Consider the following 17114-nt stretch of genomic DNA (forward strand, 5'->3'; position numbering starts at 1 on the left):
TCGGCGGCATGAGGAGTTGGTACACACCATGGGAGAACAGAGCAGGACATTTGCACAGTTGCTTCAAGGCACAACTGCTAGTGGTCAGAGTGCTGTGTTGCCAGCGGGAACAGGAGACCCGGTAGGAGTGAACTCTTTTTCCAACATGCAGTTGTGTAAAATGGGGCCTACAGATGCACCTGACGACTTCCTATTAGCGTTTGAGAGGATGGCGGTGGCCGCGGGCTGGCCAGAACAGCAGTGGGCCACGAGGCTGATACCGTACCTTGCTGGAACAGCGTTGGCCGCTTATCAGACTCTCAGCCCTGAGCTAGCCAGCAATTACCGTGCCATAAAGAACCACATCCTAGATTATTTAGGGTATACCCGGGAACATTATAGGCAGGAATTTAGGAGTGCCCAACTGAAGGACAAGGAAAGGCCTAAAGCACTCCTACATAGATTGAGGAAGTTGGCTGAGCGGTGGCTACAACCCTGCCTAACGGATCCTTAGGCTATGCTTGCTGAGGTATTACAAGAGCAATTTCTAGAAGCTCTACCAAAAAACCTCAGAGCCTGGATTCAAAGACAGGGGAGTCGTCCACTAGGCCAAGTCATTGAGTTAGCGGAGGCTTACATGGATTCCTCCACTTCCCTTGGGTCTGAAGGGGGCACACATGGGGGTACCTTTGTAAGGAGGGACCCATTGACTTCGGCAGGTGCCCATAGTAAGGCCCAAGAAAATTACCAGAAGTCTGTGAGGAAAGCGCAGGACACTGGAACGCCCAGCAAAAAGAATATAATCTGCTTTAGATGTGGGAAAACGGGTCATATCCAAACACAATGTAGGGTCAAATTGATGCTTACGACCTCACGGGGCGGAGCAGAAGCACAGTCAAGGCCCTATGAGGTACAGGTCCAAATAAATGGGCAGAAAGTTAAGGCTCTACTGGACACAGGTGCAGAGCAGTCCATGTCCCGTACCTGCTGGGAACAGGCAAGGAAAAGGGGTCCCTTCAGGAAGATCTCGGGAAGGGTGGCTGTAGTCTGTGTGCATGGGAAGAAACACACTTATCCCAGCTATCTCATCCCTGTAGTGTATAAGGGAGAGGTAAAGACCCTGAGGGTGGCGGTTATTCCGGATGCCCCTGTCGCTCTCATCTTAGGAAGAGATTGGACAGGCCTTGGGGAAAGTATCCAGGAAAGGAGATCTTTTGAAGTTCATGTGGAAAGCGGGAAAGATAGGTGTACTCTTATGGCCCGGGACAGTTCTAATGAAAGGCCTAAGAGGAATAGGTCCCATAGATATTATCCTCAGCAAGGAGGAAGGGCTCATTCCCGATGGTGCCCCACGATTAGATGGGCTCCCTTATCGGAGCATGCCCAAGCACCCACACAGGCATATGATAAGGCGGCTGGGTGTGATATCTATGCGGCTCAGGATGCGGTGGTGGAGGCCAGAGATAGAGTGTTAGTCCCTATGGATATCCAGGTATCCCCGCCACCGGGATCTTACCTAAGAGTAGCCGCTCGATCAGGACTAGCTTTACAGCATTCTTTGGACGTAGGGGCAGGGGTTATTGATCCTGACTTCCGGGGTAATGTGTCTGTTCTATTAATAAACCATGGGGGGACAGATTACCAGGTTAAAAGAGGTGACTGCATCGCGCAGCTAATTTGCGAGCGAATCTAGCACCCTAAAGTGGAAAAGTGGAAGTACTTACGTCCTACTCGCAGAGGAATGAAGGGTTTAGGTTCCTCTACTACTCCCTTAGGTGGGGAGGTGTTTTCGTTAGATCCAACCATGACTCAGGGGGATCAGGATTCTCTGGCAGTGATTGAGAGAGCTGTAGAACAGCAATTTATTAAACTGCAGCATGAATTAACTCAAGGACAGGAAGACCAGAGACATCATTGGGAACAAGCAGTTCAGCATATGGAGGGGAGTCTAGGCAATAAATTGCAGGAAACTCTGTTGCAAAAAGATCAGTTGCTTAGGACAACCCTAGAAGAGAATCTTCAGCAATGCCAAAAAGATTTGCAAGCCCTAAAGACTAGCACACAAGGTATTAGGGAACAAATGCAACATGTGGAGAAACATCAAGACCCTACTGTCATTGTTCAGGATATTGCTTGTGCTGTCAGTCAGGTAAAGGATGAAATTAAAAAGGTGCAGGCACAAGTAGAACAGATAGGAAGTAGGGACCTTAAGAAAATGGGTGAGCTTATTTCAAGTTTTGGACCCAGGGTAGATTCGTTAGAGGAAAGCTTCCTTCTGCTAACAGATCCGGAGGAAATAGCCCGGGCCTATGAGGTACAGCAGAGAGAAGGTTGCTATAACCCTGATCCAAGTCCTTCTGGGTAGAAGAAGGGTGACAAAAATAGAAAATGCTAAATCCACCCCTAGCAGTCATTTAAGGGGGAGGGTATGTGGTACGCAGCCTATGCCTGCTAGGTGTATCCCTAGTGCAGAGCCCTGTTTAAAGGCCAACCCTTCCCCCAGTGTTACTGATAAACCTTTTTTTGAGTCTCCTGATGCTATTTCTCCCTTGCTCTCTAGAGGGAGTCAGAGAGCACGAGTGCAGAGCGCCCATCCCCCTCTCAGGCCCAGGGTTGCTGATAAGAAATACTTCCCACCTGAGGGTTGGGGGCGGGGCTGCAAACTAGTTGCCCAGAGAGGAAAGCTCCTGGGAAGTCAGTTAAAAGGAGGAGAGGCACAGGACAAGCAGGAGAGCTCAGGGCTGGGAGATACTGATGGCAGTTCTCCACTGGAATCTATGGAGCTGATGGAAGCCGGAGAAGAATCTGCTTTGAAGGAGAATGAAGAACCTCAGGCCATGGAAATTGACCCGGATTCATCTGCTGCTCCAGTGAGTGAGATTCTGCCAATGGAAGTTTGCTTCATGGAAGGCAAGCTGCTCGGGGAATAAAAGTGAGTAGCTGGGACCTTATTGTATGAAGGACTTCCAAGGGTATGTTATGCCTTGAAGGAGCTTTAGAAACCAAGAGTTCCAGAAGATTGAAAAGACTTTTGTGAAAGTTTTTTTTGGTGTGTTTCTCTTACATGAGAAAGGACTGTTATCAGCCCAGGTAGTGGGGGTTCGCCTCACGTATTTTGTGGTGGGATAGTGGGCCTGTTTGGCAGTTTATCACCACGTGAAGCGCACTACCTGCCCAGTATTCTAGCAGCTGGGTAAGTCACAGCCGTAGCTCTGACTAGTGCTGTGGTAGTCAATTTAAGACTGTTTGTATTTTGAATATTTTGTTTTTCATTGCATGGAAATGAGTAGGGGCTGAAACCAATAGCCTGACTCTTAGAAAAAGACTTGAACTGGGACATTTCCACTTTTTGGACAGTTTGCTGTTTTGTGGTTTTTTTTCTTTTTACTGTTTTGGGACTATTTGCTAATCGCAGAAATATCCTGACACGCTTTATGTTTAATGCCAATGAAAGAATAAATCCTGAGTTCAATTTAAGCAACTATACTTACCTGGTGTGGCAGTGTTTTTCTTCCGCTATTATTTTCCTTGTGCAGCTCACCGTGGCTCACAAGAGCACAACTCCCGTGTCCCAGCCGCTCAGGGCCCATTGTCCTGAGCCGGTTGGTGATAGGATGAAGTGGGGCAGGGGTCCAGTGGACTTGTGTGCCTGGGACCCTCAATGAATTAATCCTGCCCTAGATATGGACATTTACATCTGCTCTGCAGCAAATATAAATGCCTGTGCCTATAATTAAGCAAGTGCATAGATTAACATATTTTATAATCTACACATGTACTTGCCCATACATACCTACCGGCAAAGTATGTAACATTATGTCAAAGCACATTTATTTTATGCTGGTACAGTGGAACCTTGATTTATGAGCATAATTCGTTCCAGAAGCATGCTCGTAAACCAAATTACTCGTATATCAAAACGAGTTTCCCCTTAGGAAGTAAGGGAAACTCACTTGATTTGTTCCACCTCCACTTCCCCAAGCCACCGGCGCTGCTCCACCTCACTACATCCCCAAAAGACCCCCCTCGCGAACCGGCATCCCCCGCCCGCCCAAACTGAACACCAATCTGGCACCAGCACGCAGCACCAACCCACAGGAGGTGCTAGTGCCCGAAAATCCTGCCTTTTCCCGGACTGGGCCTTGATCATCTGTGCATGCTCAAGGCCTTCTGGCTCTCGTTTTCTCCGAGAGGCGGGAGCCAGAAGGCCTTAAGCATGCGCAGATGGGATCGACTGTTCTAATGTATGTATACCTGCCTGCAGGCAGTGTTTCCAGAGGATCTTAGACTCGCCAATTTGAATTTTGGAGTTTAACCATAAGGACTGACACGTGGATTGATGAATCGGAATAGGTGTTAAGTTATTAGGTTATTGCATTGTGGAGAATAAAATTCTATTGTCCTTATAAATCCCTGGGAGGGGCCTAAGGTCCTGACTGGCCCAGGTGCCTAAGGACCCTACCATATGAGGGGCCTTAGGTGCCTGGACCAACTTGAATCTTAGACCTCTCTCACAGTGCATTCTGGGGGGCAGCTTAAGGAATTTGACCAATCAGAATCTTAGGCCACTCCCAGTGCAACCGAGAATGCACTGGGAGGCATAAGATTCTGGTTGGTCTAGGTGTCTAAGGCCCCTCCTATGGGAGGGGTCTTAGGCACCTAGGCCAATCATGGACTTAGAACCCATCATGGTGTATCCCATGATCCAATGGGAAGGGGAAGGCCTGCCATTCGGCACTACTCCATTCATGGACATTTGGACATCCCTTCTATTGGTAGTCTTCATGAGGGGATGGGTTTCTTGCCATAGTCGCTAAACTGATCATGGCAGGGAGATTCATTTGCCGTGATCAGCTCAGTGGCAACCTGTCTTCTCAGCAACCTGTAGTTACAAGGAAAAAACACAATTTGAAGTGTTTATATATAAATGCTAGAAGCCTTAAAAATAAAATAGGAGAGTTAGAGGATATAGCACTGAATGATGGGCACTCAGGATATAGCACTGAGTTAGAGGATATAGCACTGAATAATAGGCCTCTCAAAGACCTAGTTGAAGGAGGATAATCAATGAGACACTGTATTACCTGGGTACAAATTATATCACAAGGACAGAGTAGATCAAATTGGAGGGGGATTGCGTTATATGTTCAATAGGGAATTGAATAAAATAAAATCAACATTCTGCATGACATAGAAAGAAATTCCATGTGTGAAGGGAAGGAATATAAAAGTAGGGTTATACTACCATCCCTGGGACAAAATGAGCAGACAGATGAAGAAATGTTTTCAGAGATTAGGAAAGCTGGAGAATTGTACACAAGAAAGGGAGGGGAGAAATGCTGCTGCTGCACAGGGAAGGGGGGAGAGAAATGCTGCTGCTGCTGCAGCACCCAATTGTGGAAGGAGGGAGAAGGAAGACAAGGGAGAAGAACCAGAGATGGGACTCCATGGGAGAGAGGGAAAGGAGAAAAGGAAAGGAGAAACCAGATCATGGAGGGGGAGGAAGAGATGCCATGGCATGAGGGAAGGGAAGGAGATAGAGATACCACACCATGGTGTGGAATGGGAAGGAAGGAAGGAAAGGAGAAGAGAAAGAGAGAGATGCCAAAGCATAGGGGAGGGGGTGGAGACAGAAAAATGGAGAGGGGGTGAAGCTGAAATGAATCATGTGCAAAGGAGAGAAGGGACCCTAGATATACAGTTTATTGAAGGGACATAGAAAGAAGGAAGATGCCATATGGAAGAGAGAGGGTGGACAGTAGATGGAAGGGGCAGAGAGAGAGTGGGCAGTAGATGGAAGGGGTAGAGAGAGAGTGGGCAGAAGCTAGGTGGAAGGGGCAAAGAGTGGGCAGATGTTGCATGGAAGGGAGAGAGGATAAACGCTGTATAGAAAGAAGAGAGCAAAGAGAAGATGATTAAAGCAGAAACGACAAAAGGTAGAAAGATTTTTTTGTTACTTTACTTAGAATCAAGTAGTATTGTAACTATATTGATAAAAGTTTATAAATAGGAAATGGAAATAAGGCAATTTTTGGGACTAAACCCCTTTCCTCAGGACAGGATACCATAACAGCAGTATACTGTACTGTTCTGAAAAAGATTTGGCCTCTGAAAGCTAATTGAAAAATGTATTAGTCCAATAAAATGGTATTTTCTTATTTCTCATTATGTTTTATTTTTATTTGTTAATTTGTAAAGTGGTAATTGTTATGTATCAGTTTTTTCAAATTTACATCTACTATCTTTATATTTTGCACAGTATTAGGGGACATGTGTCCCCTAATACTGAGCAAAATATAAAGACAGTAGATGTAAATTTGAAAAAACTGATACATAACAATTACCACTTTACAAATTAACAAATAAAAATAAAAATTGCCTTATTTCCATTTCCTATTTATAAACTTTTATCAATATAGTTACAATATTACTTGATTCTAAGTAAAGTGTTGTGGTATTGCATTGTATGCAGAGTCTGGTTTCTTGGCGGTTCAGTTTAACTTTTGTCTACATAGTTCTATTTTTAGTTTGTGATTATTTCATATTGGGCGAGAGTGTATCTCTGTTCTGTGTGTATGAAAAGGACATAGTTTTCAGTTGGCATTGACTACAAAATCAATTGACTGTGCGGGATCTGGCTTGTTTAGTTTTACAATGTATGTGTTGGTGTTCTAGTGCTCACTGAAGTGTTTAAGATGCTGTCTTTTCCTAGGTACACTCATGTTGTGCGATATGTGGATTGTTACTAAAAATCATATTTTTGATATAGATGGGGGGTGTCAAAAAATGATGGGCCCCGGGTGTCACATATGCTAGGTATGCCACTGAACCCCTTTATAGTACATAGAGGAGCACCAGAAAAAAATTTTGGAGAAAAAAAGAACCTCAGTTAAAGAGCTTCATGGGTCCACAAAAAAATTTCAATCAGTGCTTCAACTCCCACCAGAGTTAAATTCATTCAAAAGTCCCAAGATAGTAAATCAATCAGGGTAACTATATCACTGACTGAAATATTTCTTGAAATTGTGCTGCCAATACAAGCTAAACAGCACCAGCACTATTCAGGGTACTTAGCATCGCACACAAGGCTCCAGCTTTGCTTCCACTTGCTGTGTCTTTCCTCCGATACTGTGCAGGTAGTCCCTCTTAAACCCAAAAGAGAGTCCCCGTTTCGCTATCAATTAGCTGTGTCAGGGATAAAAATAGAGACCATAACTAGCGCTCTTGCAAGAAAAATCTTCCTCACAAAATCACCCACACAAAATCAAAAGATTCAAAATGGTGCCCCAACTTTGACTGGTTAAATGTTACATTAGGGAGGGCTAGGGAGGTAAATTTCCTAGACATCTTAAATGACTGCTTCTTGGAGCAACTGGTCCAGGAATTGACAAGAAGAGGAGCTATTTTTAGATTTGGTCCTTAGTGAAATGCAAGGCATAGTACAGGAGTTAACTATGTTAGGTCCACTGGGAAACAGTGATCATAACGTGATCAAATTTGAGCTGATACCAGGATTGATGTCACAAAACAAATCTACTGTAGAGGCGTTAATTTTCGAAAGGACAACTATTATAAAATGAGGAAAATGGTTAAGAAGAAGCTAAAAGGATCAGTTTCAAAGGTTAGGACTGTAAACCAGGCGTGGATATTATTTAAAAATAATATAATGAAAACCCAGAACAGATGTATTCCACATATCAACAAAGGTGGAAAGAAGAAACGAGAGCTGGCATGGTTAAAAGATGAAGTGACAGAAGCTTTAAAGCAAAAAAAAAAACAAAAAACACCTCATCCTTTAAAGAATGAAAAAAAGATCTGAATGAAGAAAATAAGAAGAGGCAAGTTGGAAGCAAAACATTGATAAAGAAAGCTATGAAAGAATATGAAGAGAAATTTGCAAAAGAAACAAAAACTCATAACAATTTTTTAGGTACATCAGAAGCAGAAAACCTGTGAGGGAATCCGAGGAACAGCTGGATGATCAAGGAGCAAAAGAGGCACTCAGAAAGGATAAGGCCAAAGCAGAGAGACTGATTGAATTCTTAGCTTTGGTCTTTATAGATGTAAGAGATCTACCTGAATCGGAAATGGTTTTCAAGGGTGATGATGCGGAGGAACTGAAAGAAATCTCAGTGAATCTGGAGATGTACTAAGCCAAATCGACCAGCTAAAAAGTGATAAATCACCAGGACCGGATGTTATACATCCCAGGGTACTAAAAGAACTCAAACATGAAATTGCTGACCTGCTGTTAGTAATCAGTAACCTGTCGTTAAAATCGTCTATAGTACCTGAAGATTGGAGGGTGGCCAATGTTTCCCCGATTTTTAAAAAAAGTTCCAGGGGAGATCAGCATGGGTTCAGCCAAGGGATATTTTGCCTCACTAATTTGCTTGACTTCTTTGAAGGTGTGAATAAACATGTGGATAAAGGTCAGCCGGTTGATGTAGTGTTTCTAGATTTTTCAGAATGCTTTTGATAAAGTTCCTCATGAGAGTCTCCTGAGAAAATTAAAGTGTCATGGGATAGGTGGCAAAATTCAGTTGTGGATTAGGAATCGGTTATCAGATAGAAAACAAAGGCTAGGGTTAAATGGTCATTTTTCTCAATGGAGGAGAGTAAACAGTGGAGTGTCACAAGGATCTGTACTAGGACTGGTGCTGTTTAACTTATTTATAACTGATATGGAAATTGGAATGACAAGTAAGGTGATTAAATTTGCAGATGACACTAAACTGTTCAAAATTAAAATGCATACGGATTGTGAAAAATTGCAGGCAGACCTTAGGAAATTGGAAGACTGGGCATCCAAGTGGCAGATGAAATTTAATGTAGACAAATGCAAAGTGATGCACATTGGGAAGAATAATCCAAATCATAGTTATCGGATGCTAGGGACCACCTAGGGGATTAGCACCCAAGAAAAGGATTTGGGTGTCATCGTAGACAATACGATGAAACCTGTCCAATGTGCGGTGGCGGCCAAAAAAGCAAACAGGATGCTAGGAATTATTAAAAAAGGGATAAAGCAATCAGGATGCTAGGAATTATTTAAAAAAGGGATGGTTAACAATACTAAGAATGTTATAATGCCCCTGTATCGCTCCATGGTGCAACCTCATCTAGAGTGTTGTGTTAAATTCTGGTCTCCTTATCTCAAGAAAGATATGGTGGTGCTAGAAAAGGTTCAAAGGAGATGATAAAGAGGATAGAACTCCTCTCATATGAGGAAAGACTAAAAAGGTTAGGACTCATCAGTCTGGAAAAGAGACAGTTGAGGGGAGATATGATTGAAGTCTACAAAATCCTGAGTGTAGTAGAACAGGTACAAGTGGATCAATTTTTCAGTCTGTCAAAAATTACAAAGACTAGGGGACCCTCGATGAAGTTACAGGGAACTAAAACTAAAACTAAAAGGAGGAAAAGCTCTAGAACGCATTACCAGAGGTTGTGGTAAGAGTGGCTAGCATAGCTGGTTTTAAGAAAGATTTGGAGAATTTCCTGGAGGCAAAGTCCATAGTCTGTTATTGAGAAAGACATGTGGGAAGCCACTGATTGCCCTGGATCGATAGCATGTTGCTACTCCTTGGGTTTTGGCCAGGTAGTGACCTGGATTGGCTACCATGAGAACGAGCTACTGGGCTTGATGAACCATTGATCTGACCCAGTAAGGCTATTCTTATGTTCTTACCTGACCTATAAGAATCTGGCCCTTACACCTGGTTTTACATCATCTAAGTCACAACATAAGTTCTGTCCAGGCAGCCTCATAAAACTTTCAATTATCCCTGCAGTACGACTAAGTCTAGGTCGGCCCATGGCCCACCCAAATCCCACCCGAACCACTCCTTCAAAAACGCCACTTTCAACTCTGGGCACACAGTGACATTCAGAGGCCTAAAAAGCCTCTGGATACGTCTAAAAACCTGTTTTGATTATCTGCACATGGGACGACATGTCTTTTAGGTCATCCAAGTACCAACCTGGGTGTGTTTTTAGACATATTTTTGTTTTGATTATGAGCCCCATAGCCTTTTTTAAATGGATTTATTTTCGGACTTCTTAAATAATCAAATTTTCACTTGATAGTACAGGAGAAAAGAAAAGTTAAACTTTATTACCAAATTATAGTTTAGTAATCCATTAATGTCAGGAGATATGACTTATTTAGAATCATAAAGAAATCCCATGTGAAATAGTCTATCTTGACTAAAAAGCTTTTAATATTCCAACCACCACACAGTTCCATCACTCTCCTTTTTAATAAGAAAGTAAATAAAAATACAATCCACATAAAATAAACCATAATCAAGAAACTAAGTTTCATGATCAGATTTCAAATTTTTCGTTGAGGGTAGTCTAATGGATAGAATAGTGGACTAAGAACCAGAGAAGCCTGGTTCAAATCCTACTGAAGTTCGCTGTGATCTTGGGCAATTTATTTAACCTTCCATTGCCTTAAATACAAACTTGGTATGAAAGCCATTCAGGAAATACGTATTGCTAGTTACCAGATTTCCAGCTGCAAAACCCCAGGCACATGATCCCGCCAGATTTTGCCTCCAGACCCGCCCAGTTCTGCCTCCAGACCTTTCCCCACAAAGCCTCTTCTCTTCCCCAAGGAGCTCCGGCCGTGTCCGGAGGGCCTAGAACATGCACAAATGTGTGTGACATCATCCATGCATGCTCAGAGTCCCTCCAGATATGGCTGGAGTTCCTTGGGGCTTTCCAAAACCCGATCAAATGCTGGGTTTTGGAAAGTCTGTCCAGGAGCCCAGATAGTCCTCTAAAAAGAGGACATGTCCAGGTTTTCCCAGATGTCTGGTAACCCTAGTATGAGCTAAATCCAAAATTCCTTCCATTCACTAAACAGCAGTTTTCTTTCTTGTTGTGTATGTTTTAAATTTAAATGGTAGATATTAGCATTGTTTCTTTTCTCTGCAGGATGTCAGTATCTGTTTTGTGGTCTCGGGACTTCTTCATGTCTATCAACAGAGGATTGACAGGGAAGAGGAGACCTGTCTATTTATTACCCACCCAGGAGAGATGGTGGGCCAGTTTGCTGTGCTGACAGGAGAACCACTCATTTATACCATTAAAGCCAATCGAGACTGCATCTTCCTATCCATCTCCAAATACAATTTCTATGAGTGAGTAATGAGCATGGGAAAGAAATTAAAATAATCCAACCCACATGACTGTCCCATTTATATTTATTAACCAAATGGTACAGTTGTTTTTATGATTCAACAATTTTATTAGGTTTTAGATCAGGATACAGTTATAGCATATATAGAAAACATATATTGAAAGCATACTAAACATCTCCCCCATCCTAGTCTTCTACATATCAGACCTATCTGAACCAAAAATACTGTATGTAGTAGCCAAAGATAAGAGATCTTGTTTCCTATACCTCTCATCCCTTTCTTTGAGGATAAGCAGGCCTTTGTATTTTTCACAGCTGAGTGATGTCATCCGATGGAACCCAGCACAGATGCATGCTAGCAATTTATAGATAGAAGTTTCTAGCAGTGCTGAATCATGTGAGCGCAGTGTGCTCATGCTTTATTGTTCCACAGAATAGAAAAGACAAGTCTCCATGTTCTCCCTCCTCAGTGTAATTTTGAGTGTTTTCAGTGCCTGGGGGGTTGGCTTGGACACGCATGAAGAAAGTCGTGTAATTGAAGAGCTCCGTTAAAAAGACCTTGAAAGATTAAATAAATTGAATGAAAACGGAAGATATATTAAAATTTCACTGGTCCTATGAATAATAAAGAAGAAAAAAGGATGGCAACTGGTAAACAGAATAAAAACGACTTCGCTGTATCAGGAAGTAGCAAAAGGGCAAAACCGGAGCAGGAGAGCAGTTTAAAACTGACAGACACAGAAGTTATGAAAGAGTTAAAAGAAATTAAAGAAATGCTTTCTATTATTACTAAAAAAGTTACCGATTTAACAGAAGAGGTTTCAAATATAAATAAGAAGATGGATGTGCTTGAATTGAAATCTAACAACTTAGAAGAAAGAATGCTGACAGTTGAAGAGGAAATCTGTTATAGCCAAGCAGACAGGAAAAAAATTGAAATACTTATTAAAGACCTGGAAGATTTTTCGAATCGTGAACGAAGAAGTAACATCCGTCTGATTGGCTTGCCGGAAGGAGCAGAAATAGGAAATCCTGTCACCTTCATTGAAAAATTACTTCCCAAGCTACTTCCTTTGCAAACGAAATTTCCCATAGAAATAGAAAGAGCACATAGAGTGCCGTTAAAAAGAGCAGTAAACCAGCAAGGACCAAGACCTTTTATTTTTAAACTATTGCGACACCAACAGGCCATAGAAATATTACAACTGGCCAAGAAAAATAAAGGTTTGAAGTATCAGGATGCTTTTATACATCTAGTGCCGGATTTCGCAAAAAATACAGCTGTAAAAAGAAAGAAGTTATTGGATTTAAGACCAAAGCTGAGAGAATTAGGAGCGAAGTTTGGATTGGTATACCCTGCTACTATGAAAGTGACAATTGGAAACAAAACTTTATCTTTCAATGATCCAGAGAAATTAGAAAAATTTATTCAAAACCAGGAAGTACCAATGTCTTCTTAAATTGTTTATCATATTTTAGTTCCTATATATAGATAACTGAATATAGTTAAATAACTAATTTGATAAAAAGGTATTATAAATTGATTTGGAAAAACTATATAGAATGTAATATATTCAAATCAATTCAAATATTCTACACTAACGATATTCAAAAATGGAATTCAAATGAAATCAAAATTCCAAAAAAAAAAACAAAAAAACTTCTATTAAGGGAATAAGTGAATGTTTTAAACATGAACTAAGTTTATTAAAGGAAGATATGAATGTATTAAAGGAAAATATAATATAATATTAAAGAATGAATTTATAAGGAAAGATGTTCAGGAACATTCAATATTAATTAATAATTTTCAGATAAATGATTTTCATTTTTAGAAAAATAGAAAATATTTGAAAGACTACTTTATAATTTTAATTAATTTAATACAATATAAAGTAAAGATCTTCCTCCATGGGGGGATGCGCAGTGGGGGTGCATCTCAAACATATATAACACTAGATACAGAGGAGAGAATAAAGACTCAGATTCCCAGATGTCAAAGCGAGGGAACTACATGTGATGGACAGAGCAGACACCGGAACTATAAAGAAAGACTTTTGTATAACCGTTGAACTTATGGACAGATCTTGTTGTTGCATCGTATTGATCATATAAAGAGAAGAACTACATACATTGGGAAAAGAAGAAAAGAAGAGAAAATGAAAATTCAAAACGGAATAGAAAACTACAATCAAGAATAAAGGTGGACTGAGATATACTTGAAGGAAATGAGTTTGTATTGAAATTATTCTCTCCTGGATTCAACTAACATAAAAGTAAAAGAAATATATATGTGAAATCGAGATGTGCTTTTACGGTGGGTTCCTCCATAGGAGGGGGATTTTTTGATCATAAAATACTTAATTATATATCATTGAATTCCCATATTATTTAAAATAAAACAAATAAGGGATTATTTATTGATATATATTTATTACAAAAATAACAATTTAGATAAATTAACAATATAATATGCTTTGAATATTATATATATATATATATATATGTGTGTAACATGGCTAAATTATATTATATTTCATTTAAATAACAAATGTTTTAATTTATAGAATACAATAAGAACAGGTCTTATGGAGTGCTTTATTATCGACTTAAGATGCGTGCTACCAAGTATACACAATTTTTAATTAAAAGGGAGGGTGGGGTGGGGGATGGGAATAGGAAGAGGGGAAAATTAATAATTAAATCTAGAATAATTAAAGAAAAGTGCAGATATCTGATCAAAATTTTATTATTAAGAAGATATTTAATTTTACTCAAATTATTAAATGACAATTAAAATTTTTTCCATTAACGTCAATGGTCTGAATCACCCAGTAAAAAGAAAAAAAATGTTAGGTTTCCTTCACAAGCAAAATGCGGATATTTATTTCATGCAAGAGACACATCTTACAGGGAATGAATCTAATAAACTAATTGGGGGATGGGTATCTAAATGTTTTTTTGCTCCTGCCTTAGGGAAAAAGGCAGGAGTAGCCATACTTATTAATAAGAAATGTACTGCTGATTTTAAACTTATAAAAATTGATCCATTAGGAAGATGGGTACATATCAAAATGATAATGGGAAATACAACCCTGGACTTATTTAATTTATATGCTCCTAATTGAAATCAAATGGAGTTTTTTAAAAAAATTCAACAGATATTACTACCATTGGCTACTTCAAATTTGATAGTAGCTGGAGATTTCAATGCTGTTATAGATCCTATTTTGGATAAGAAACCTAGTAAAATTATAAAATCATTAGGGCTAGAAAATTTGATACAATCTTGTGATTTGGTAGATATATGGCGTATTCTTCATTTTAATGATCAGGAATATTCTTTTTGTTCTCAGGTCCATAAATCATTTTCAAGAATTGATTATATATTTGTTTCTAGTAATTTAGCACAAAAAGTTATGAAAGCAGTTATTGATCCTATTATAATTTCTGATCATGCTGGTGTGTGGATTGATCTAAAAAATGATATAAAAACAAATTTTACATCAATTTGGAAATTTGATAATGCCTTACTTGCTGATGAAAATTTTGTAACAGACCTAAAAGTAAAGATGAAAGAGTTTTTTCAAATTAATAGCACAGACAATATGAATATTGAAATTATATGGGATGCTTGTAAAGCGACAATGAGAGGTAACATTATATCATATTCGGCTTTTATGAAAAAACAGCTTAAAAAACAATTTATGGAATTAGAGGAAGAAATTAAATCATTAGAAAAAAAATTAATTATTAAATGGGAAAATGTAGTATTACAAAAACTATTAAAAGTTAAAACTAAATATAATGAACTCTCTTCACAATTTGTTAGAAAATAAATGTTCTGTCAGCAATTTAGATATTATGGAAACTCAAATAAAGCTGGAAAAATGTTAGCAAATTTTCTTAAAGCAAAAAAAAGAAAAACTAAAATTATTGCAATAAAAGATACAAAAGGTAATACACACACCAGCACTAAAGATATTGTAAAACAATTTCTTGATTTTTATAAGAGTCTATATACTTCAGATTCTTGTGAAAATAAAGAACAAGATGGCTTAGAGTTTTTAAATTCAATTATTGGACCAAATATTCCAGAACATATAAAAGGAAGTTTAGAAGAACATATATCATTAAAAGAAATAGAACTAGCATTGAAATCTCTTAGAGTTGGATCCGCTCCAGGTGGAGATGGATATACTGTTGAATTTTATAAAACATTTCAAAATATTATATTGCCTTATTTATTAAATTTATATCAATATCAGATACATAATGAAAATATATCAGGTACTATGGCAGATTCTGTAATTATTGTCTTACCAAAACCAAACAGGGATCCTACATTGGTTTCAAACTACAGGCCCATATCATTGTTGAATGTAGATGAAAAATTGCTTGCTAAAGTATTAGCATTAAGATTGGCAAAAGCTCTTCCTTTTATTATAGATGTACACCAAACAGGATTCGTTGCTAAAAGACATTCCTCACATAATACCAGACTGGCACTTCATTCTTTAAACTTAGCGAAAACTATGAATGAACCAGCTTTCTTAATATCGTTAGATGCAGAGAAAGCATTTGATAGAGTGGAGTGGAAATTTATGTATCAAGCTTTAAAATGGTTTGGAATAGGTCCCTTTTTTATTAAAATGATTCAAACATTGTATAGCTCTCCTGGAGCAAGATTAAATATAAATAATAACATTTCAGAAAGATTTAACTTGTTACGGGGGGTTAGACAAGGTTGTCCTTTATCTCCCTTACTTTTTGATATTGTTCTTGAACCCTTATTAATTGCAATAAATCAAACTAAGGGAATAAAGCGGATCACATTTTCAAATTGGGAATATAAATTATCTGCATATGCAGATGATATTCTTTTATATTTGAGGAAACCTCAAGATACCATTCCATGTTTATTAAATTTATTAGATAAATTTGGTAAATTTTCTGGATACAAAATAAATTGGGAAAAATCTGAAGTTCTTCCAATTAATGTCCATTGTACCAAAGGATTATTTGATTCATATTCATTCCAATGGAAAGAGGAAGGAATAAAATATTTAGGAATTGTTATTAAAAATACAATTGATGATACAGTAACAGAAAATGAAAAAATTTTATTAAAAAAAATAACAGAAATGTGCGAGCAATGGAATCCTTTACATCTTTCATGGTGGGGAAGAGTTCAAACAATAAAAATGATGATCTTACCTGTGGTTTGTTATCAAATGAGTATGATTCCGATATTTTTTCAGGGGTCATTTTATAAAAAATTAAATAGAATACTTACAAAATTTGTTTGGTTTGGGAAAAGGCCAAGAATCGCTTTAGCAACATTACAAAAAACAATTAGAGAGGGAGGGGTAAATTTTCCAAATTTTTATAGGTATCATCAAGCCTATATTTTAAGACAGGGTATGTATTGGATCCTCTCAGACCTCATGGAGAATGTACCAGACTGGTTATATTTAGAATGGCGACTCCTGTTTCCATTATATCCGGAACATCTTATAAGTATAACAATGCCCAAGAGATATAAAGATCACAGAATTTTATTAGATACATGGAAAACATTAAGATTTATTAGTAATATTACAACAGATCCAATAACTAAATCGTTAAATCAATCCATTTGGGTAAACTCCAGGATCAAAATTGGTGGATTCAAAATAATATGGAAGCAATGGATAATTGCAGGTATACGGTCTTTAAATGATGTTATAGTAAATGGATCCATGCTTAGTTTTTCACAATTGCAACAGAAATTTGGATTGAACATAACACAATATTTTAAATGGATGCAATTGAAGCAAGCCATCCAGGAAGGGTTCCCTGAATGGAAAAATCTTAATACTCAATATAGTTTGCAAATCCTTTGCTTTCAGGCAGATTTTTTGGGACACCAAGCCGCAAAATGGTATAAATTATTATATGGATTTTTAAATAAAAAAAAAAGAACAGGACTTAGGGACATTTGGAG

The 17114-nt window shown here is 38.6% G+C and overlaps 1 protein-coding gene across 1 annotated transcript in view; it reads left to right on the forward strand.

Annotated features, from left to right (window-relative positions):
- PNPLA7 (patatin like phospholipase domain containing 7) overlaps positions 1-17114 on the forward strand; it is an 864087-nt gene that overhangs the window by 442804 nt on the left and 404169 nt on the right. Inside the window, exon 17 of the mRNA XM_033959965.1 lies at positions 10924-11129. Coding sequence (XP_033815856.1) covers positions 10924-11129 — 206 coding nt within the window. The remainder of the gene's footprint in view (positions 1-10923; positions 11130-17114) is intronic.

This window comes from Geotrypetes seraphini, chromosome 10, assembly GCF_902459505.1.
Source record: "Geotrypetes seraphini chromosome 10, aGeoSer1.1, whole genome shotgun sequence".
Classification (NCBI taxonomy): Eukaryota; Metazoa; Chordata; class Amphibia; order Gymnophiona; family Dermophiidae; genus Geotrypetes; species Geotrypetes seraphini.